The sequence below is a fragment of the Cyclopterus lumpus genome, chromosome 21 (assembly GCF_009769545.1).
Source record: "Cyclopterus lumpus isolate fCycLum1 chromosome 21, fCycLum1.pri, whole genome shotgun sequence".
NCBI lineage: Eukaryota > Metazoa > Chordata > Actinopteri > Perciformes > Cyclopteridae > Cyclopterus > Cyclopterus lumpus.
The window spans coordinates 5761354-5781253 of NC_046986.1; the positions used below are offsets into that span (position 1 = coordinate 5761354).

General features: G+C 40.7%; 2 protein-coding genes and 1 long non-coding RNA gene across 7 annotated transcripts; all 3 read right to left on the reverse strand.

Annotated features, from left to right (window-relative positions):
* Positions 1–1541: 1541 nt before the first annotated feature.
* LOC117750536 (alpha-tectorin-like) lies at positions 1542–8903 on the reverse strand. Its single transcript, XM_034561791.1, has 15 exons — positions 8850–8903; positions 8635–8737; positions 8362–8491; positions 7411–7654; positions 6854–7010; positions 5744–5831; positions 5558–5620; positions 5171–5373; positions 4826–4960; positions 4281–4468; positions 3941–4095; positions 3187–3432; positions 2937–3099; positions 2751–2843; positions 1542–1571 (listed from the first exon to the last, which is right to left on the reverse strand). Exons 1-14 carry the CDS (start codon positions 8901–8903, stop codon positions 2751–2753), a joined length of 2022 nt encoding a protein of 673 aa, XP_034417682.1. The 3' UTR covers positions 1542–1571.
* Positions 8904–8965: 62 nt separating this feature from the next.
* LOC117750925 lies at positions 8966–10068 on the reverse strand. Its single transcript, XR_004611831.1, has 3 exons — positions 9787–10068; positions 9192–9331; positions 8966–9069 (listed from the first exon to the last, which is right to left on the reverse strand). It is a non-coding gene; the product is annotated as an uncharacterized LOC117750925 (long non-coding RNA).
* A 940-nt stretch (positions 10069–11008) lies between these two features.
* On the reverse strand, positions 11009–17434 carry LOC117750924 (kalirin-like). Of its 5 annotated transcripts, none has more exons than XR_004611830.1 (10): positions 16198–16452; positions 15865–16027; positions 15655–15776; positions 15145–15276; positions 14351–14429; positions 14219–14270; positions 13803–13951; positions 13253–13391; positions 12833–13136; positions 11009–11685 (listed from the first exon to the last, which is right to left on the reverse strand). XR_004611830.1 is itself a non-coding variant. In XM_034562378.1 (10 exons), coding segments are annotated over exons 2-10 (1089 nt in total). In that variant the 5' UTR covers positions 16199–16316; positions 17112–17434; the 3' UTR covers positions 11009–12884. The 5 variants fall into 5 exon arrangements, 4 of the variants coding, with proteins under 4 accessions (XP_034418269.1, XP_034418271.1, XP_034418270.1 ...); XM_034562378.1 differs by adding an exon at positions 17112–17434 and having other exon boundaries at positions 11009–13136; positions 16198–16316; XM_034562380.1 differs by having other exon boundaries at positions 12833–13096; positions 16198–16459.
* Between the last annotated feature and the right edge of the window lie 2466 nt (positions 17435–19900).

The window sequence follows — 19900 nt, forward strand, 5'->3', positions numbered from 1 at the left end:
CCATAACAACGACAACAAACTCTGAAGTTGTGTACAGTGAACGGATAGTTTCCAAACTGAAACAAACACGCGTAAGCATGCAGGTGGACATGACATTGTCTATTCCTTGATTAAAACGTAACATTATTATTATCATTTGAGCATTAATGACACTTATATTCAGCTCCAGTGTGGGATCGCACAAGTACACTCATATACAGAACTGTGATGACAGCAAAGTGTATAATAAAGTAAGGTTGACCAAACACTCATCAAAGAAGGAAATATGCTCACAGTACTGCAGGGATTCTAACAGTACTGCAAGAATCACTCTTATTCATTTATAGATAAAAATGTATAGGTAAACTTATAGACCGTTTGACAGACATCACGGCTTTAACCACATTAAATGTTATTTCTTAATGCAAATTATATCGTACTGGGTTGAGTTTTCGCTTGTGGACAACATCATCAGATTGGCGGCAGGTGGATGTTCTGCCAGGAATAGACTAATAGATTATAGGTAATAATATCAACATTGTGCGCTGCCTCATTTGACTGAATCACCCACTAGTTTGTGCCACTTATCTCCCTGTTCAATTTCAATGGCCATACGCGACACAAGAGTGCTGCTTACACTGCTACTTGCAGCGCCATGAACATAGAGCTGGTGAAACATGCTCCCCCCCAAAGCTAATAGCAGCAAAAGATCACATCTCTAATCTTAAATTTAGCATAAATACCTTTTTAAGAATTAATGTATCCTTTATTGATCCCACAGTGGGTCAATCCTTCTCTGCATTTGACCCATCCTTAGTTATTAAGGAGCAGTGGGCTGCAGTGAAGCACCCGGGGAGCAACTGGGGGTTCAGTGTCTTGCTCAAGGACACTTCAACATGCAACTATAGGGAGAGCGGGGATTGAACCGGCTACCTTGTGGTTACGGGACGATCACTTTCCCCATGACCCTCACCTACAGCCGCCCCTAGAATTAGGTCTGTGATAGGGTTACAATTGTGTATGACAAAAAAGAAAACACAAAACTCATGTAATATTACCATACTTTGTTCTTTATTGCTGATAGACTATTATAATAAAAAGGTAGATAAAACATACAGCATGTTTTTGTTTTGAGGCTCCAGACCAAGGGTTGTACATTTTAAATTCAATTAATTCCCACATTGTTTGCAGGACCTTGCAATTTTGTCCAAACCTGGTCAGAAGAAAGTGCAAGTCCACTGAGGTCTTTTTTTGAGTTCTAACAATCACAACAAAACTCCTCAAAACATGGTATCCCCCTCCCTCTCCAAATGGATTCAAATAATGGCAATGCCTCTGTCAGGTGCTGCTAATCAATGCATACCTCTCCAATGCTAAAGCAATCATGTTCACCATCTCAGGGGAATCAACCCTAGAACCCGAAACAAGACAACACTAATTTAAAGCTAGATAAGGATCAGTTTGTTTCCCCCGAATACTCGTGCTGGTATAGATTCACAGCAATAATAACTGATCCCAGACTCTTCATCAGCGCAAAGCAGGAATCTTTTTGAGTCTTGAGCTCGTTGGTCAGCCCGATTCTCCATGGGAACCTAGGAAGATAACCAAATCCAAGTCGTGGTTAGTTGTTAATTCCACAATTCTTCTCAACAATGGCAGCCAAATAAAAAAATGGAATGAAGGCCAGAAACAAAAGTGTGTTGGTTTGTATGAAGTCTAAGTATTTTGGGTTGTTGGTTCATTTCCATCATCTAGTCGTCTGTCAACTCTTTTTTGTTGTTGCCTACTCTTATAAACATTTGAACATGGCGGTGTGCTATGTTTCTTTTTTTCCCTTTGCTCACTCAGGATAAGTTGGCAGAGCACATATGTTCTTTTAGCAATGGCGTTAGTAGGGCTGGCTTCAGCTTCAGGCTCTTTATTTTGTCTTGGGGTCCCTTCCCAAATTTAAACCCAAAATAACAACAACTCAATCTGGAAGTATTCCACTTAGTAAACTTCTACTGTAAAAAAGAGAGAATGAGGATGTCAAGTCTTAATGACTGTAAAAACTAGGTGTCACTGTGTACTGTGCAAGTGTATATGATGTCTCATTGTTGTGGTGGCACTATCATGAACTTTTTACTTTTCCCTTTAAATCGCAGGTTTTGGGGAGTAACCTGCATGTGTATTTGTTTACGTGCCATGCTCTAATTGGTGCACTGGGGACTTGGAGGGGTGTATCCCTTTCTTGCTTGTCCTAATTGAAAGAACAGCTGTGTGTGAGGCATTCTGTCTAAATACAACTCTTTCCAGTTTTGTTTGAAAAAAATCTATGAATCAGACACACTGTTCACAACCGTGCATGTTCCCATTGGTCCACTGTATGTTGAATACTCTGAAATGTACTGATGCTCACTGCCTGTAGAATTACTGTAGTAACGTGTTTTGGTAGACATGGTTATCTTAAGCTCTGAGGTAAGCTTCTACCTGTTATGTGGTTGTGTAGGATGAAAATGTTGCGACATGTCCTTTTCTGGTATTTGTTTGAGATTTGCACAACCTGATAACGGGGGTCCCCAGTTTGTAGGAAGTTCCAAGTTGTGTCTCATGAAGTGAGCTCAAACTGATATGAAGAGATACAGTATCTGCACACTACACATGTATGCAGTGTACACTTTGTTTAAGTTTTTGGTCTAAAGGACCTTCATCAGAGGTCCTGGATTTTCTTAAAGTGAGCTTGAAAGGTGTGATGGGTTGGGAGTCGTAATCAGTCGGACAGCTGAACATACCTAATAAGTCCAGGACATACTGATGAAGGCGGGGTTTTCATCCTCATATTTAGACGTGGCAGATCTACGCCTTCTATCATTGTGACTGCACAGCTGTGAAGCAGTTAAAAGACAGAGAGATTAATATGCTTACAAATGTATGCTTATTTGTGCATTAACGTGAATATATTCAGGGACTGGGCGTACCGAGGCACAGGCGTTATTCTGCTTGACACACAGCTCTAATCGGCAATGCAAGTAGACCGCACCAGTCTTGGCAGAAAACTGGAATGTGTTGAAAGAGAAGTAGTTGGACGTTCCCAGTCCATTGCCCTCGACCTTCACTGTCTGGTCAGTAGGGCTAGGGCAGCTACACAAAAACAAGAAAGCATGTCAGCGACTGGCCAGCAACAAAAACAAGAGGTTTAATCAGAAAGAGCATCTCTGTGTTTTTAACCCTTTGATGATGAGGTCATATCTCAGGCTTCCACTTGGCGAAGGCTGATCGGTTGCCCAGCAGGAGTCAGTCACCACGTGGACCATTCTTTCATCCAGTCCATCGGTCTTAAGCTCCACCCAGATTTTCTGGTTCATTTCTATGTCGTTGCTTGTCTGGATGGCGTTCATGCGGTCAGGGTCGGTGTATGCCTTCATGGTCAGATTGTAATTCCATTCTCCAGAAGTAATCTCCTGGATTACAGAGCTGGAAAGCAAAGCTACTTCTTAATTATACTAGGCTTCGGTCTGCACATTAAAGCCACCTGTCCACAAAGCATTCCAGTTTAGTTTTCTAAACAATAGGATAGTTATTTTCATATTTTTCATTCGCAAAAATTGTGGACGGTACTTGGTCCCTGGTACTGGTTTTAGTACCACCTCGGTCGAGGTTCCAAGCTAGCTGAGCTGAAACTAGATAGTGGATTTGAAGCACTGCAGACCACTGATTGGTCAGAGAGAATCATTACTAAACAATTTTAATTAGTAAGCTCACATCTATAGCAACCACATTTTCTTTCTTTCACTTTACCCAGAATCCCGCCTACACTGAGTGGGTACCAGCAAAGGGCTTGATACCAAAGAAGTGAGTCGAGTCGAGCAGAGCCGTGCCATGCTGTAGAAACACAGCTAAAGCCCAAGTGAAGCTCAGTCCGCCTTGGCTTGGAAACAAAAAGATGATAACTCTGGAGTTATACTGTACTCCCATCACACACCTGTGTTTGACTTCGATGGCAACGGTCTTGACATCAGGCTGAGTGTAACAACAGGATAAGTCAATATGCACTGGGCTGTGACAGTTGATCAGGCCATAGGTGGAGACATTCTGTGTCATGATGGTGTTCTTGTAGATGATTTGACTGTTGTTTGCCTGAAGGTCACATGCAGACAGACATTGTCAATGCACATCCGGTCCAATGCTACAGTGTGCTGACTACTTGTACAGGTCTATTTACTTCCCTGCAACCCTTGAATGATTACCTTGAACAGTACGTCTCTAGTGTTGAAAGGGATTTGGCTGCTACTTTAAAAAGACAAAAAATAGAAGGTACCCACCATGATCACTGTACCACAAGTGTTGTTGCTATTGAACTTGAACATCACCATGTGGGTCAGGTTGTCCATTTCAGCTTTGCAGGCCTGGTCGTTGAGGTGTAAGCCTGAATAATCAATGCTCTTGTCCTCCAATAGACAATTAGCCATAATGATTGAAGTAGAACTCTGCTGGCAGACCGTTGGCTCACCTGAACACCCGTTACAAAACAGTAAATTCCTTTAGCTTTTTCCAAACAACATACATCAGCACAGATCAGGAAGAGGCAATCATAAATGCAACTTTGAAAAGACCTAAAATATGTTTTTAAAAATGTCATAAAGGATTCTTTTGTGCATTTGTAAATTGGATCTCTTGAGCACTAAATCTGAATGTTATTATATGCAGCAAAGAATATTGCAAAATTCTATACTAATAAACAAATGCTACTAAATCTATCATAAAAGTCCATAAATGTGAAACAGCTCTCGCTTTGAGAAATCCCCCCAGCCTATAATGAAGTAGCAGTTAAGATGACTGTGACTTTCTTGCGTCATAGCTGACTTACCAAAAGTGCCCGTTGATCTGTACTTGGAGGCAAAAATGGCCCGACAGAGGCAGCTGGGTTCCCCAACATCCCGCTCACCACAGAACTCATGAGCACTGCAGAATCTGTCCTTACAGAAGGCCTGAGGGACAGCAGCTGCAGGTAAAAAAACAATGTCTTCCAGTTTTAATATGATTGACCTGATAATTAGCATAACAACACCATATCTACCCTAAAGGTTAATAAAAAGAGCCACGGAACGTCATATGGTGTAGAAGGTGCTTAAGACAATATAATAATATTTAGTTGATGTGTTCATTCGGGTCATCTTGAAACATAACCGAAGATAATGTAAGACAGCCTCACGGCAGCTGGTCTTTTTCCTCCAGCTCTCCATCGTGACATTGCTGTGGTGGCTGCAGGCCCTGGCGTAGGCCTCCAGGTTCTGGCACTTGAGACCATCCACTGCAGGATATTTGCACAAAGTGTTTGTGCAGGCAGTTATGAAGGGCTCTGGGTTGATGTGCTTGTTGCAAGCAGTGAAGGGAGCCTGCTTCAGGAGATTACACCTGTCCAAGTGAAAATGTGGCATGGAAGTTCAGTCATAAAGGACACTATGGCACATATGAGAATAAACACATTAAAATGGGTTTAGGTGTAGAAGACAGCGCCAAATGACAAACGTGGTGAAGCGTGCCACAGAGGTTAGTGATGCCTGTTTATAAATCAAAAGAGAGTTTAGTCTGTGTTTACCATTCAGTTGTGGTGTCACAGTTGATTGTACTGTCAGCAGTGTCATCATACTGCATCTCACAGCTGTGGGACAACAAATAGCACAAGACTGCTCAGCAACTTAATACTTAAACTGCAGTATATTTTAAACCCTTTCATTCCAAAGAGAGGTAGTAGTCAGTTACATGATGTGTTTGGAGGTCTTACCCAGGAGACCAGTGTCCAGTAACCTTCTCTTCATTGAAAGACCTCGTGGAATTGCCACATAAACCATCCACGGCTGCTCCACTTGTTCCTGCCCGGTTTCAGAAGAAAAAACTTTTACAGGTGACGAGCACGCAGCACACTTAAGTAGCTGGTATTCACTGGTTTTAACTCAAGATTAGGCCTACAGGGTGGTCACATCGAAACCTAAAGTAGTTACGTGACAGACCTTGTTTGAGTTATCGATATTGGGATCCATATACTGGAATAAATACCCAAGAAATTAAATAATAATGGATTCCTCTCACATTACCTCATTAGTTTAGAGAATTAACACACACATTTAAAGCACAGTTTTGTATTTTGACATGCATGTAAATAAGTAATTATCAGAAAAATAGATGGAAGAAAGACTTGATGTTTGTAAATAAATGTGGTAATGAAAATGTATTCAGAATGAGCCCATCTATCATACATGTACCTTCCTACTTAAAGATATGTCGCTATTCTTTATATAATATTTTATTACCCACTTTTAGTAATAATATAATACATTTGGTCCATTACGACACATAACTACCATTATTATTTTTAATCAGTACTTCAATGTCCATTTTTATGCAGATGATACCATCTTAAATGTCTGTGGCTCCACTGCAAACTACACTTCTCTCATTCACATAACCCTTGTAACCACGCAATCCAACAAACTACTTAATCTTAGATGTTACATAAGTATCCACACATCTTGGCAGAACTAATTCCAGGTATTATCCACATTTTAAATGTAAAACGTTTTTTTAAGTGTTTGTTGTTCTAATACTCATTTCAGCCATGCAAGGCTGAAGTGCGCAACTTCCCCATGTTCTAAACAGGACTAAAAGCATTTATGTTTTCCTCCAGATAAGTGTGCAGGGGTGTTGGTGAGCAGGGCCTTAAATGCCTCCTCTGCAAAGAGGGAGTTGCCATTGTTCATGAAAACTATTCCAACTGGCATTACCCTACTAAAATTACTGATAATAATATTATTCTATATACAGTATGAGAAAGAGGAGAGTGATATGATAGGAACCACAATTTTATCAAAGTCTTTAGGTTTATATGTTTGTGTACCTGTCACGTGGATGAGGGTAGTGTAGCCATCAAATAGGATAGACGCAGTGTAGTTGGAGACTGATATCTTGGCAGTCACTCCTGTCTGGTCCCTGGAGAGCTCTATACCATGGACCAGCTGAGCTCTGGCGTTGAGCGTCAGCACTTTGTCATCCAGCTTCATCGCAGAGGATGAGCAAAGTGAAAAAAAGAGACACTTACTCAAACAGTCTAGTGGTTGAATGGAAGAAATCCTTTGTAAGTTGCCTTGTGTGATACCATTTAAAGTTCACTACCAGTGTTTAAAGAAATGTTCAGATATTTTACATTAGAGAAAATAAAAAAAAGTCAAAGCGATGCATTCCAAATATGAGTCGTAAAAGTACAACATTATTGGCATCCAAATTTACATAAATTACGAAAAGTAAAAGTACTTATAATGCAGAATGAAAATGCATATCGACCGTTTCCTGTCATTAAATGAACTCAACCTGTGTGGCTCGTGACCACCTGAGTGGTCTGTACATCAGCGATTGATGAGATCTAAAGCAAATTACTTGTGGCAGCAGGTAACATACCTGAACCCGGCCACCTTGTTCCATGGAAATCTGAACACCGGCCCCCTCCAGCTGCAGTATCACACGATCCAAAAAACTAACATCTTTACGGCGTCTTTCTTGGAAAACCCCCAGCAACTGCAAGCCCGGGAACAATAAGGACCCCATCAGAGTGTAACCACACCGGTCCGGGACAGACTGAACTCTGCCAACGAAATCGATGACAGTCGAGCCGGTCACAGAGCACATCGCGTTCAACACGCAACTGCAGCAGAAGGAGTGAGATGGATACACAGAAAACAAAAAATAGCAATATCAGCGTTTTGGTAAAGATGAAGATGCTGAAAGTTAAGTTGTCCAACTGTATCCGAAGATGCTAATATCGGAAGTACATTTTTGTTCACCCCTTCGCTTGCATAAAATAGGAGTGCACTGCAGGCCGTGACCGTGCCTTACTGGTGCATTCACACCAAACTCAAAGCACACTTATCAAGTGGCTCGATTACATACAAAGTCAATGCAAAGAGCGTTAGTTACATATTGTAAAAACTATCTCTCGCCATAGCCTTTAAGGCAGGATGAAATGGCATCATGTTGATGGTGCCAAAAGTTTGAAGATAGGTTAAAACGATAGGCAAGGATGGGATCTGAGCATTTCTTCAAACGTTTCTTCAAACGCATTTCTCCAAACGTTGGTATTGTATCTACATGGAGGTAAGAATCGCCTCCATTATGGCACATCTAGCACGAGTGACTTAAATGAACACAAATGATCCAGAGGTCAAACTGGCTTCTGTTTCGTGTGACCGCAGCATAACAGGACAGCTATAATGTAATTCTGCACTACCATTTTTACTGTCAGACTGATTAAGATTGAGTTCCTTGTGAGAAAAGAACTACACCACAAGCTTAGAAAGAGAAATTTACATTTTTTGGGGACATTTTCTTTCTATCATTTCTCTAAATAATTACCTCCCATTGCCTTGGCAACGCTCCATGGGACCACAATCGCTGACGGCAGTAGCGACTCCACTCACATCACAGGTTACAGTAGAGCATATGTTTGAGTCCCTCACTGTTGTATTTGTCTTATAAGCAAAGCCTAGGAATTGAGAAAAATGTATGGAGGTAGTTTAAAATGGACAACTTTACTAGCAGTTGTTTTACATGACAGCAATTTATTTACTTCTAATATTTGCTTTTGAGGCCTAAAATTGCACTTTAGGAACGATTGAATGTACTTACCTGAGAGTCTGCATCCACTGACATCTGTGATTATGCCCTTGTTTGTATCAGTTGTCTGGAACTTCTGTTTAGAAACTGTAAGACCATTGACTTGTGTATCTGCCTCGTGAAAAGTGCCAGGAAAAGTTTTTTTTACATTTTGTCATGTTTTGCATTTGAAATGATTCATTATTTAGCCTTTTTGTCAGTATGATAGAACACTTTATGTTGATTGCCTGAATACCTTCAACCAATGTGGGATACTGATTGAGCCACTGAATCTGCCTCATTATCCTCCAAAGTCCCATCACATTTTACAAAATACATCTGTCAAATCATTGATATTTCTCTAAATGTTATTCTTATACTTACAACATCAACATTCTGGTACCCAGAATATGTCTTGATTGCCAGAATTGCTTGTGTCCCAAAGTTGCCGAGTTCAACTCGTTCAATCTGACAACAGAAAGTGGACACAGACGTCTAAGAAAAGGCTTTGATTTGAAATTACGCTGAAATGTTGTATTTATCTACCATGACAGTAACATTGGTCAATAATGAAAATGAAAAAAACTCACTTCCGATTGTTGACTGTCTTTTAAAGGAATTATGTTGACACATTTCCCAGCATTTCTAAGGTTTGGCAGAAGTTTATGAACCCCAGATCCAGTGGGTATGTCTTGAGTAAGAACTGCCAGGTCACCTCTGTCAGCCGTCCCTCCAGACATCAAAATACAGTCATTTTTTATTCCAGGTTTGTACAAGCCATTGAAGCAAACTGAAAATGTGTTAGCATCAAAGGCCACCTGTTGAGAAATCACAGAGGAGATAGTGGATGCATTACTGAATTGGCCTACTGGGCACAAGCACAGGGGCCCAATGTTTTAAGCCCCCTCTGGCTTTCAGCTACAAAATGACAACTACACGGACACAAAATTACTACAAAAGACCCAACAACTATAGAGACAGGACTTGACCACAAAGAGACACAAAACAACTACAAAGAGACTCAAAACATCGACAAAAAGGAGCAAAACAACCCCAGACAAAAAAAAAGAACTACAAAAAGACTAACTTATTACAAAGTGACATAAAACAACTGAAAGCTGATACACAATAACCCCAAACACAGAGAGGCATCGCGACTACAAACGACTTTTGTATATTACTCACGTAGACTCTGTCATATTTCTGCCCGTAATAGGTGATGGGGCAGGAGGTGATGTTCATCTCCCCGGAAAGATAAATGAAACCAGCAGAGACCCGGACCTGTTTCCCGTTTCGGGACCTTAGAACTGCAACCGAATTCTGCTTTTTGGGCCTCGTTCACGTCCATTTGCTCACTTCAGGAATTCAGGATTACCTTCGATTGTTAGAAAGTTATGATTTGTTTTAAAGCACCTTTGTTGTCATGAACTGAAGGCAGTGAGTGTGTTCCTTCTAAGAGAATCTACTCTGAATCAAGCAGCAAAAGAAAAAGTGTATGGAGGCCCAGAGACCCTAATATTAAATGAATAAGACATTATACATTGTATGTATTGTATTGATAATACAAAATGTAATATACGTAATATGTACCTTTTCATGATCACAAAGCTTATGACCATGTGTGATTTTCTTTTGCCATTTCACCTGATTCACACTTTAAGCCACTTTATCAATTAGTAACTAATTGGATTATTTCAGTATTTCATGGTTAAATTTAATAATTTGATCGTATCTATTTATATGATTATTTGTTTGACTTATTCATTCAATATACGTCTCCAAAGATGAAAACCAACAACTGTCTTTCTGTTGAGCTGCAACTAATATTGATTATGGAATCAGTTTAAAAATAAATAAAAACGTAAAGACTGATGATTTCTGCACTAATCTGGTCAACTACAAGCACCATCAGCTACTTCACAGTACATTTAGCAGTAACTTGTAACCAGCAAGTACTTTTCATGTTTATTTTTAACAACACAAAGTATTCTCTGAGTATAAGGAGATGATTAAAACATGTCGCTCTGTTGCATTTTTCCCTTTGAGGAGGCGAAACTGAGATGAAACACGGCTGTTTCACGGGTACCTGAACAGATCTCATTGCGGCTGCAATGAAAACACAAAAGTATAACAATTTGAGATTTGCATGTAGGGCTGGGTATCGCTAGTAATATATATATATATATATATATATATATATATATGCCCAGATCTGTCTCCAAAAAGGATCAAATGCAGGTAGTTTGGGTACTACTTGGTTCTGGGTTATTTCGGGCCGATACCCAGCCCTAGACTTGCATGGCTGTTGTAGACGGTGTGGCTTGCTTACATTTGCACCATTCTGCATCCCCGGCTGCATGAAAATAAATGCTAACTATTGCGGCGCACTAAATGCTCGCGGGGTGGGGTGCAAAATGTCCAGAAAGGGGGCATTGTGAAAGCATTTTGGTGAAAGCAGAGGACAGCACTTGTGACGGCAGAACACATTCTACATTTCTTTTTCTTTTTTTTGTACATTCATCAGTAGAAACAAGACAAGTAAACGGACTCTTCCGTCTAAATCAGAGGCCGATTCAACAGCCGCATTAACTATTTTACAAGATCAATGAACCCGAACACTCTGATCGGTTACTCGACACAGTGGCTGGTAGACAAAATGTACAAACGGAAAACGGAGAATTCTCAACAGGTTCGGGTTCAAGAAAACAAGATTTCTCACCTGATTTCTAACCCTATTCCCTGATTATTCTACATATTTTTGTAAACTACCTAACCTTTTTTTAGTTGATGTTTTTTGTAAACAGTGAAACAATCAAATTGTAGTGTTCCCGTGTAGTCCATCGTCTTGCTTTCCGAGGTTAATCCGTGATTTCTTTGTGTCCTTTCCCACTCAACTGCAGTTCGTTGTGGTTCATGACGGCAACAGTTCAGCTTTCTATCCGTCGGTGACTTGGATGTAAACTCACAACACTATTCACGGCGTAAACTCCGCCGCTGCACAGTCCAGCAGCTGTTTAGCGACTTCAGCGGGTAGGCCGGGTCGCTCCGGGGCAAACGGCGAACATTTCAAACCCAACATAAGTCCTGAAATAAATAAACATATGATAATAAATACATTTTAAATAAGGTATATCGCAGCGAGGTTCGACGCTGTTGCGTACCAGTCTTTTCCAAGGAGCTTTCCAGTGTTGGTGGTTTAAAATCAGCCACTGTTGTTAACATTAAAAAGGAACATTTAGTTGCATTTACGTTTATCCGTTTGCAGAAATAGAATATAGATATAAGTATGTTTACTCATGTGTATAATCACCTGAAACTACCAATTGTTATGCATTTGTTACCAGAGAAATAGCCTTTTTTTTTAAAAATATATATATCTGCATAAAAGACCACTAAGTCCGCTGTGTTTTTTCCTACGGAAGCCCAGAAAGGCCAAACCAAACTTTAGCATGCCACGGTAGTTCTCCGACACGCCCGCTTTCAGTTGGTTACAATCTGCGACCTCGCCTCTAGATGGCGCCATGACCTGCACACTGCAGCTTTAAATCCTTCGTGGGAGTTTCTCGTGACACAAAATCAGATCGAAGACATCGTTGGCGGTTTTGCTTTTAGCGATTTTACCATTTTTGTACTCCTGTGGGCTCAAAGTGTCACGAAAAGCTTTTTTTTAAAAATATGTTCAGACGCGTTGGCTACAACATGTTAGCAGAGCGTGGGACAGTTGCCCCAGAGCCCCTGAGCAACAGGCCGAATTAAACTACCCCCCCTTTAACACAATGGTCTCCTGCCTCCAATATAACATCTGTCCCTGAAAAAATAAACATTACAAATATAAACTAATATGTTGACATTAAGCCCGCTCACAGTGTGTTTTTCTAAATGCTAATTTCCTCAACTTTGAGGTTCTTTGGGTTCTCATGGGGGTTCTAGGCTGCTTATGGGGCCCTGCTTCACATCTAATGGTTGTTACCGGGGGAACAAAAGATCAAATGAATGTGTTAGTCTGCAACTAAATATCAAACAATCATGAATTTTAATTATTTCTTCTGCTTTTAAGTTTAGTGGTCGACAGAGTGGCCTCGTGGTCCTTTATGAAGACGTAGATCCCTTCCCCACTCACACATTAATAAATACTAAAGATCATTAAATGCTTATAATACACAGCAGTGTTGTTGTGGGTGGCACTCGGAGCTCCTGTCCGTCACAGCGTGTTGCCCAAGCTGCTGCTCACCAGCCCTTTGATGTTAGTGACGGGCCGCACGTCATACAGCTGTCTCCGTCAGTCAATAAATGTGGCCAATCGCGTCGTGTCCAGCGGCGTCTTGGAGTACTCCCCGCCGTGCGCACCCCACGCTCCACACGTCCGTGGCGACGGAGACCGGCGTCCCGCGGATGAGCTCGGGCGCGGCGAACTCCGGGTTCCCGAGCAGGAGGTGGACGTACCGGCGGTGGGCGGACAGCTGCACGGCGTCGCCGAGGTCGATGAGCTTGATGCCCGGGGTGGGAGAGTGGAGGTCCACCATGATGTTCTCAGGCTGCAGCGCAGACGCACGGATTCAGTCATTTCAAAAGGCATAAAAAAACAGCAACAAAGAACTCATTGATCTCAGGTCAAGTCACACACACACACACACACACACACACTTCTCACCTTCAGATCCAGGTGAACCACTCTGCAGGTATGAAGGTGCTGCAGGGCCTCGAGTGTCTCTCTGATGAAGAACGCCACCTTCTCCTCCATCAGCTCATCGTGGGCGACGAGGTAATCGAGTAAACGACCATCCTCCAGCCTGACACACAAACACACATTGAGTAACATGTAGATAAAGCTTTAATAATGTCATCTAAAGTAAGCGGTGCAGCAAAGGGAACAAAACGGCTGCAAAAGACAAACACATAAAGTTTGAATAGGGCCAAAATAACCAAAAAACAACCACAAAGAGACTCAAAGTTAGCATAAAAAAAAACATAAAACGACTAAAGAGACCGAAACAATTGGAAAAAGATGCCAAACAGGTGAGAAGAGACACAAAATGACTATAAGACATAAAGCAACTACGAATAGATGCAAAATACCAACAACAACAAAAGTAAACAGTTAGAAAGTGACACAAAATGACCACAAAGAGATGCGTAAGCATTACAAAGGGACAGTAAACAACAACAAAAAGAGGCTCAACAACAATTCAGTCAAGACGTACTGCTCCAGGATCAGCATTAGAGAGGTGGGAGACTCGTAGGTGTCCAACAGCGCCACCAGCTGGTGATGCTGTACGTTTTGGAGGACGTCCGCCTCATGAGCCACCTGCTCCTTCTTCTGCATCTTCTTACTCACAAACTTCACCGCAACCTGAACAGAAGAAGAGTGTTCAGGTGGTTACGTCACGGGCACTGTACCTTTAAATGGTCTCGACGCACCTGAAAATCAACACTTAATAGTGCAATAATGAAATACACTGGAATTTAAATAATCTACGTGCATCTGGAAACCCCAAAATAGACCAAACTGCAGTCTAAATTTAAACTTATGATACATCAAAGACACATTTAATTGTAACAATGTAATAACTTTATTTACACTGAAACACACTTTACATTATTTCAGGGGGTGCCATACCTCTTTCTTTGTAGACTTGTTGAGACATTTTCTCACCACTGAAAACCGCCCCCTGTTGACACAATTAAAGTCAAGAGAAGCTGAATTAAAAGAAAAAACTATGAATAACTCAGTAGTTTGCGACCAGTTTACCTTCCAATCTCACAGATCTCGGAGAAGGTGGAATCAAAGTTCTCTTTCCACTGGATCCCAGTTCCATCGTACCCAGAGTCTGGACGGGGAGAGAGAGGACGCTTTAAAGAGTGAACACTTTTTATTTTCAACACGGCATGAGCTTTTTCTCTTCAATAGGATGTCATTTGTTCTGTCCCACACAATATATATATATATTGACATATATATATATATATATATATATATATATATATTGTTAGATATATATTTATATAAATTTATATAAATATATATTGTTATATATAAATATTTATATATAACAATATATAACAGTCTCTAGGGGTTAGCGGGCAATTCGACTTTTAGTTTAGTCTAATAAACTGTGGATATGTCTTTACTGTGAGCGGCTTTGATCTATAAATAGTTTGTATTATTAAGATTAGCTGTTTAGCTAACCATGTTCTCCACACATGTGTTTTCATGACTTGTGGGGACATAAATTGCCAGAGCAGCGAGTCTGAGGGCGAGAGAGGAGGAAAAGACGCGGTGAAGCAGCGCGGCATCATGGGAGTTGTGGTCCTTTAGAGTTGCTCGTACAGGAGGGGCATATTCTAACAATTTGGCTTAAAACTGGATCATAAGTTGATTCGTGACGCGTGCAGTGAAGGGATCCGATTAAAAATTACGTATTTCTCTGGGTTAGAACATAAACAGACATTTTAATGTTGTATACATTTACATAATACACTTTTAACCTCTTTGCATATTGATCCAAATAAATAATAATAATTCCCCCCCACACACACACACACCTTCCTGTCGGTACTCCACAGTGTAGCTGCTGACGGCACAGTGAGCGGATGAAGCCGGAGGCGACCAGTGGATCATCACCGCCGTGCTGCTGCCCTCCTGGGCCACCGGCCTCCCAGGGGATGCTGGGATACCTGCAGGAGATGAGAGGGGGGGGGGGGGCGATCACTCTCTCTCTCTCTCTCTCTCACACACACACACACACACACACACACTACATTGACTTAAATTCATGTTCAGGAGACGTTAAACTAAGTGTTGACCCTAAAATGTAATTATTTACTTTATCTGTCCCCGTGAGGAAGGCCAGTCCCCACAATGTTAACCGATTTATGTCCCCACAAGTCATGAAATATATATATACATAAATATATATATATATATAAATATGTATTTATATAAATTTATATATATATATTTATATAAATATATATATAAATATATACCCATCTGAGAAAAACTAATCCAGCGCTGACTAAGGTGAAATGCTCCTTTTAATCCGTGACCGTCACCTTGAACTTTAATGGAGGCGGAGGAGGAGGCGGAGCCGTGGTCGTTAACGGCTACGCAGGTGTAGATGCCGGTGTCCTGAGGCATCAGATTGCAGATCTTCAACAAGATGTCGCCTGTGTCCCTGGAGAGGAGGAGGAGGAGGAAAAATGAGTAGGAAGTGGAAGAAGGCGATGTGAAGGAGGCTTCACCCACGTGGGCGTTGCCGTTACCTGATGTCGATGGTGAAGCGGTTGTTGCTGGTCACGGGGTTCTGGTCGGGGCCCTTCAGGGTGACGGAGGGTTTGGGTCGTCCACACACTTTACAGCAGAGGACCACGGTCTCCCCGAACGCACACACCACGTCCGACAGAGCGACGAGGAACTCTGGAGCCACTGCAGGCGAGGCAGAATAACTTTGTTTGTTTGTTTGTTGTTGTCATACTCATATCATCCTAAAAAAAAATCATTCATGTTTTCATCCAGGTGAGTTTTAATCTTCTCCATACACTCAAAACACAAGGTACATGTATTGGGTTTGAGCAAAACGTGTAACTGAAACTCACTCGTCTGAATATTTCGCCTGGAATGGTTCACGTCAGCCTCTTGTGGCCAAAATGGGTATTACAGTGTTACACACGGAAGGATGACAGTTGCTATTCAGTATTTCAGATGCTTTTATTGCCTGTGAACACACCAAGACAGTCTATTAACAACTGCGTCACAACTTAACTGTCTGTGTGCCGCTGGTCTAACTTGCTTGCTTTTTGACAAGAATTACATTAATTGTGAACAGACAACCTGAAACTATACATGCTCACACACACACACACAACTGTTTACATCTGTCACTGGACACAACATGTATGGAATATTACATGGGACAATGCAATTCTCAGGCCAGGTTACTGATGCTACAATGGCGCTAAAACGCTAGCTCGCGATTAGCATCATTTAGCTAATTGCGCTAGCCTTAGTTAGCCGTCTTCTCTTTCAGTCCTAAACACTTAGCTAATAACTATCACAACATAGCACTGCAAAAGCAAGCGAAACATGAATCCATATGGCGCGTGTGTACTTCTCTCACCTGTGAACACACCTAGACAGTCTATTAACAACTGCGTCACAAGTTAACTGTCTGTGTGCCGCTAGTCTAACTTGCTTGCTTTTAGACAAGAATTACCGCACCAATCATGCTAAAATCCGCTACTGCCACCTGTTGGCGAACATGAGCATCGCCCTGCAGCTGCGTTGGGTGAAACAGGTTAGTTCTAAATTGGAACACAAAGCGTTTTAAATTATAATAACCATAAAATAAGGATGGCATGGACAAGGTACTAACACAATATAAAACAACAATTCTGACAACAATGTTATCCCTTAACATGTCCAGGGTGCCACACCAGCATTTTTTTTCAAAAAACTGCATTGTCTGAATAATCTAAAACTTGCGTATTTGATGACCTTGTGTGTCTCTTACCTTCCTGGATGAAATTTGGGTTGAGAAGCTGGAAAACAGATGAGGTCAAATGTAAACGTTTCGCTGAGGTTATGATACTTATAATAACTTAACTGCATTATTTGTTTTATTTGACACATGCTATTGTTGTGTCTTTTCGGTAACAAATGTGACTGTTTCTTATTTCCTGGTCTAACGTGACCGATTCTTATTTCCTGGTCTAACGTGACCGTTTCATATTTCCTGGTCTAATGTGAATGTTTCTTATTTCCAGTCTCTATTCCAGTTGTGTACAGTAACGAAGTTACGTTACTACATTTTGCAAAGAAAACTGATACTTTTACTCTAATATATTTCCCCTGAAACCTTTGTTACTCGCCACAAAATCAAATATATCTTTATAAAAAAATGAACCATGAGACCAACGTCGAGGACTGTGGTGGAACTCAGACTCCAAGCGAGCAGGTTGAATCAGTGGTGCTAGCTTGAAGTTAAATCATTGGTTAATCAAGTCAGTGCTCTCAAAGCCGCCTTTATTTTTGATTCCCAGTGATGCCCAGGATGCTAACTTAGCTAGCGACTAGCTACATGAGTAGATGACTGATTTCATGATGGAAGCAGAAATGGAAGCTCCTGCTACTCCCGCAACAAACGACGGTTGTGACGAAGACCAACATCGGATACATGGTGTATGTTAGGCCTTCGTACCACCTGGTCTAACGTGACCTTTTCCTAATTCCCGGTTATTTTCTGGTCTAACGTGACCGTTTCTTAATTCTTGGTCCAAGGACCCGTTTCTTAATTCTTGGTCTAATGTGACCGTTTCTTTTGTTATTTTATGCAGCAACAACTTATCCTGTGAGCAGAAAAATGGCTTGATATGAATTTAACATTTTGATAAAGTCCATGCTGTACAATTTCTAAGAAATAAGAAATATCTGGAAATATCTGAGATTAGCTGTGGCTCTGGGCTCACCAGCAATTTTTGACTTTTTGACACCGAAATTCCAGGTTTATTGACAACAGGATTAAAAATCATATTAAAGTAAAAAATGAAAGAAAAGATTAATTTTTTTAATAAAATTTTATTATTTTCAAAGCAGCAGCAGCAGCAGCAGCTCCTGACCCATCCCGAGCTCTCTAAGAAAACGAGAAAAAAACTCCCCAAAATGGGAAGAAATCTCGGAAGAGGCAATTCAAAGAGAGATCCCCTCTTCTCAGACGGATGGGCCTGTGCCTGGATCTGAAAAATAAGACAATTGTTAGAACATAAATAATATAATGTGATTCAAATTAAAACAGCTATCTATCTATAGGGTAGTTTATGTTTAAATGTAAATTAAGACGTGTGTGTGTGTGTGGTGTGATACTATCTCAGCCACGGGTGATTCCTCAGTTGCTCCAGGGTGAAACGCTGATCCGGGTCCACATGCAGGCAACTCTGGGGGGACGTGGGTACCTAAAATATACAGACATAATAAAAAGACAGTGAGGAGGAATATTATGTATTACTATTATAGATAAATATACCAGTATAATATTTGTGGTATTGAGGACCGATTGTTCTTAAAACGTTTATTATTATTATTATTACCATACAAGTTTTTACCGCAATCTATGTTTTTAATCAGATCAGTTTATAATTTTGGTCAAATCAAAAGACGTTTATAAAAGCTTAAAGGCTCCATCAAACAACTCCATGTCATGCTGTCTGCATGCATTGACTGCAAGGGGAGACCGTTTTCATTATTATCTTGCTGTATTATTACTAATATTAATGCCAATTGTTAAGTGTTCAAAAGGCTGGGCATGAACAAAATGGTAAAAAGGGAACCATACAGATGTTTTATTTATTACTACTATAGATAAATATACCAGTATTGTATTTGTGGTATTGAGAACCTATTGTTCTTAAAACGTTTGTTATTATTATTACCGTACGAGTTTTTTTGCCGCAATCTATGTTCTTAATCAGATCAGTTTATAATTTTGGTCAAATCAAAAGATCGTAGTTATAAAAGCTTAAAGGTTCCATCAAACGACTCCATGTCATGCTGTCTGCACGCATTGACTGCAAGGGGAGACCGTTTTCATTATTATCTTGCTGTATTATTACTAATATTAATGCCATTTGTTAAGTGTTCAAAAGGCTGGGCAGGAACAAAATGGTAAAAAGGGAACCATACAGATGTTTTATTTATTACTACTATAGATAAATATACCAGTATCGTATTTGTGGTATTGAGAACCTATTGTTCTTAAAACGTTTATTATTATTATTATTACCGTACGAGTTTTTTTGCCGCAATCTATGTTCTTAATCAGATCAGTTTATAATTTTGGTCAAATCAAAAGACCGTAGTTATAAAAGCTTAAAAGGTATGTTGTTCAGATCTTTTGAGTCATCTTGACTTGAAATGACGGGACCGGCCCTTTATAGTAGAGATTATTTGAGGCCCGCCGACATTATGGGATGTACGGTAATGTTTCTCCTGTCCAACAGGGAAATGCCAGATATTGAACAATCTTACGGTTTGGGCAGCGCCTCGGCTCCTGGCCGCAAACTGCCTATATTCATATTATAATTAGCTGAATACGTGATTGGCTGAATTGTATATTGATCAGATATTTTAAGTCATATTGACTGGAAATGACGGATGACGTTTTGATCCGGCCCGCCGAGTATTATGAATTATAAATTATAGTAAAGACCGCTGTAACGCTTCGTACCCTCGGGGCTGCGTGTGCGCGCTCCTGCAGCAGAACACGGCAGGTTAAAGAGCGCCGTCACGCTTTCTGCTGCACACAAA

Bases quoted from the DNA above. Each gene is read 5' to 3' on its own strand.
- LOC117750536 (XM_034561791.1), bottom strand. From the start codon at position 8,903: ATGAGGCAGATTCAGTGGCTCAATCAGTATCCCACATTGGTTGAAGGT. The intron at 4,961-5,170 runs GTGAGGCTGTCT...TTTTACCTGCAG, and splicing joins GAGGAAAAAGACCAGCTGCC to CTGCTGTCCCTCAGGCCTTC. The intron at 3,100-3,186 runs GTTAAAAACACA...GTTTTTGTGTAG, and splicing joins TATGACCTCATCATCAAAGG to CTGCCCTAGCCCTACTGACC.
- LOC117750924 (XM_034562378.1), bottom strand. The intron at 15,777-15,864 runs GTAACGGCAACG...CCTCCTCTCCAG, and splicing joins CGCTTCACCATCGACATCAG to GGACACAGGCGACATCTTGT. The intron at 13,952-14,218 runs GTATGGCACCCC...TCTTCTGTTCAG, and splicing joins ACAAGTCTACAAAGAAAGAG to GTTGCGGTGAAGTTTGTGAG.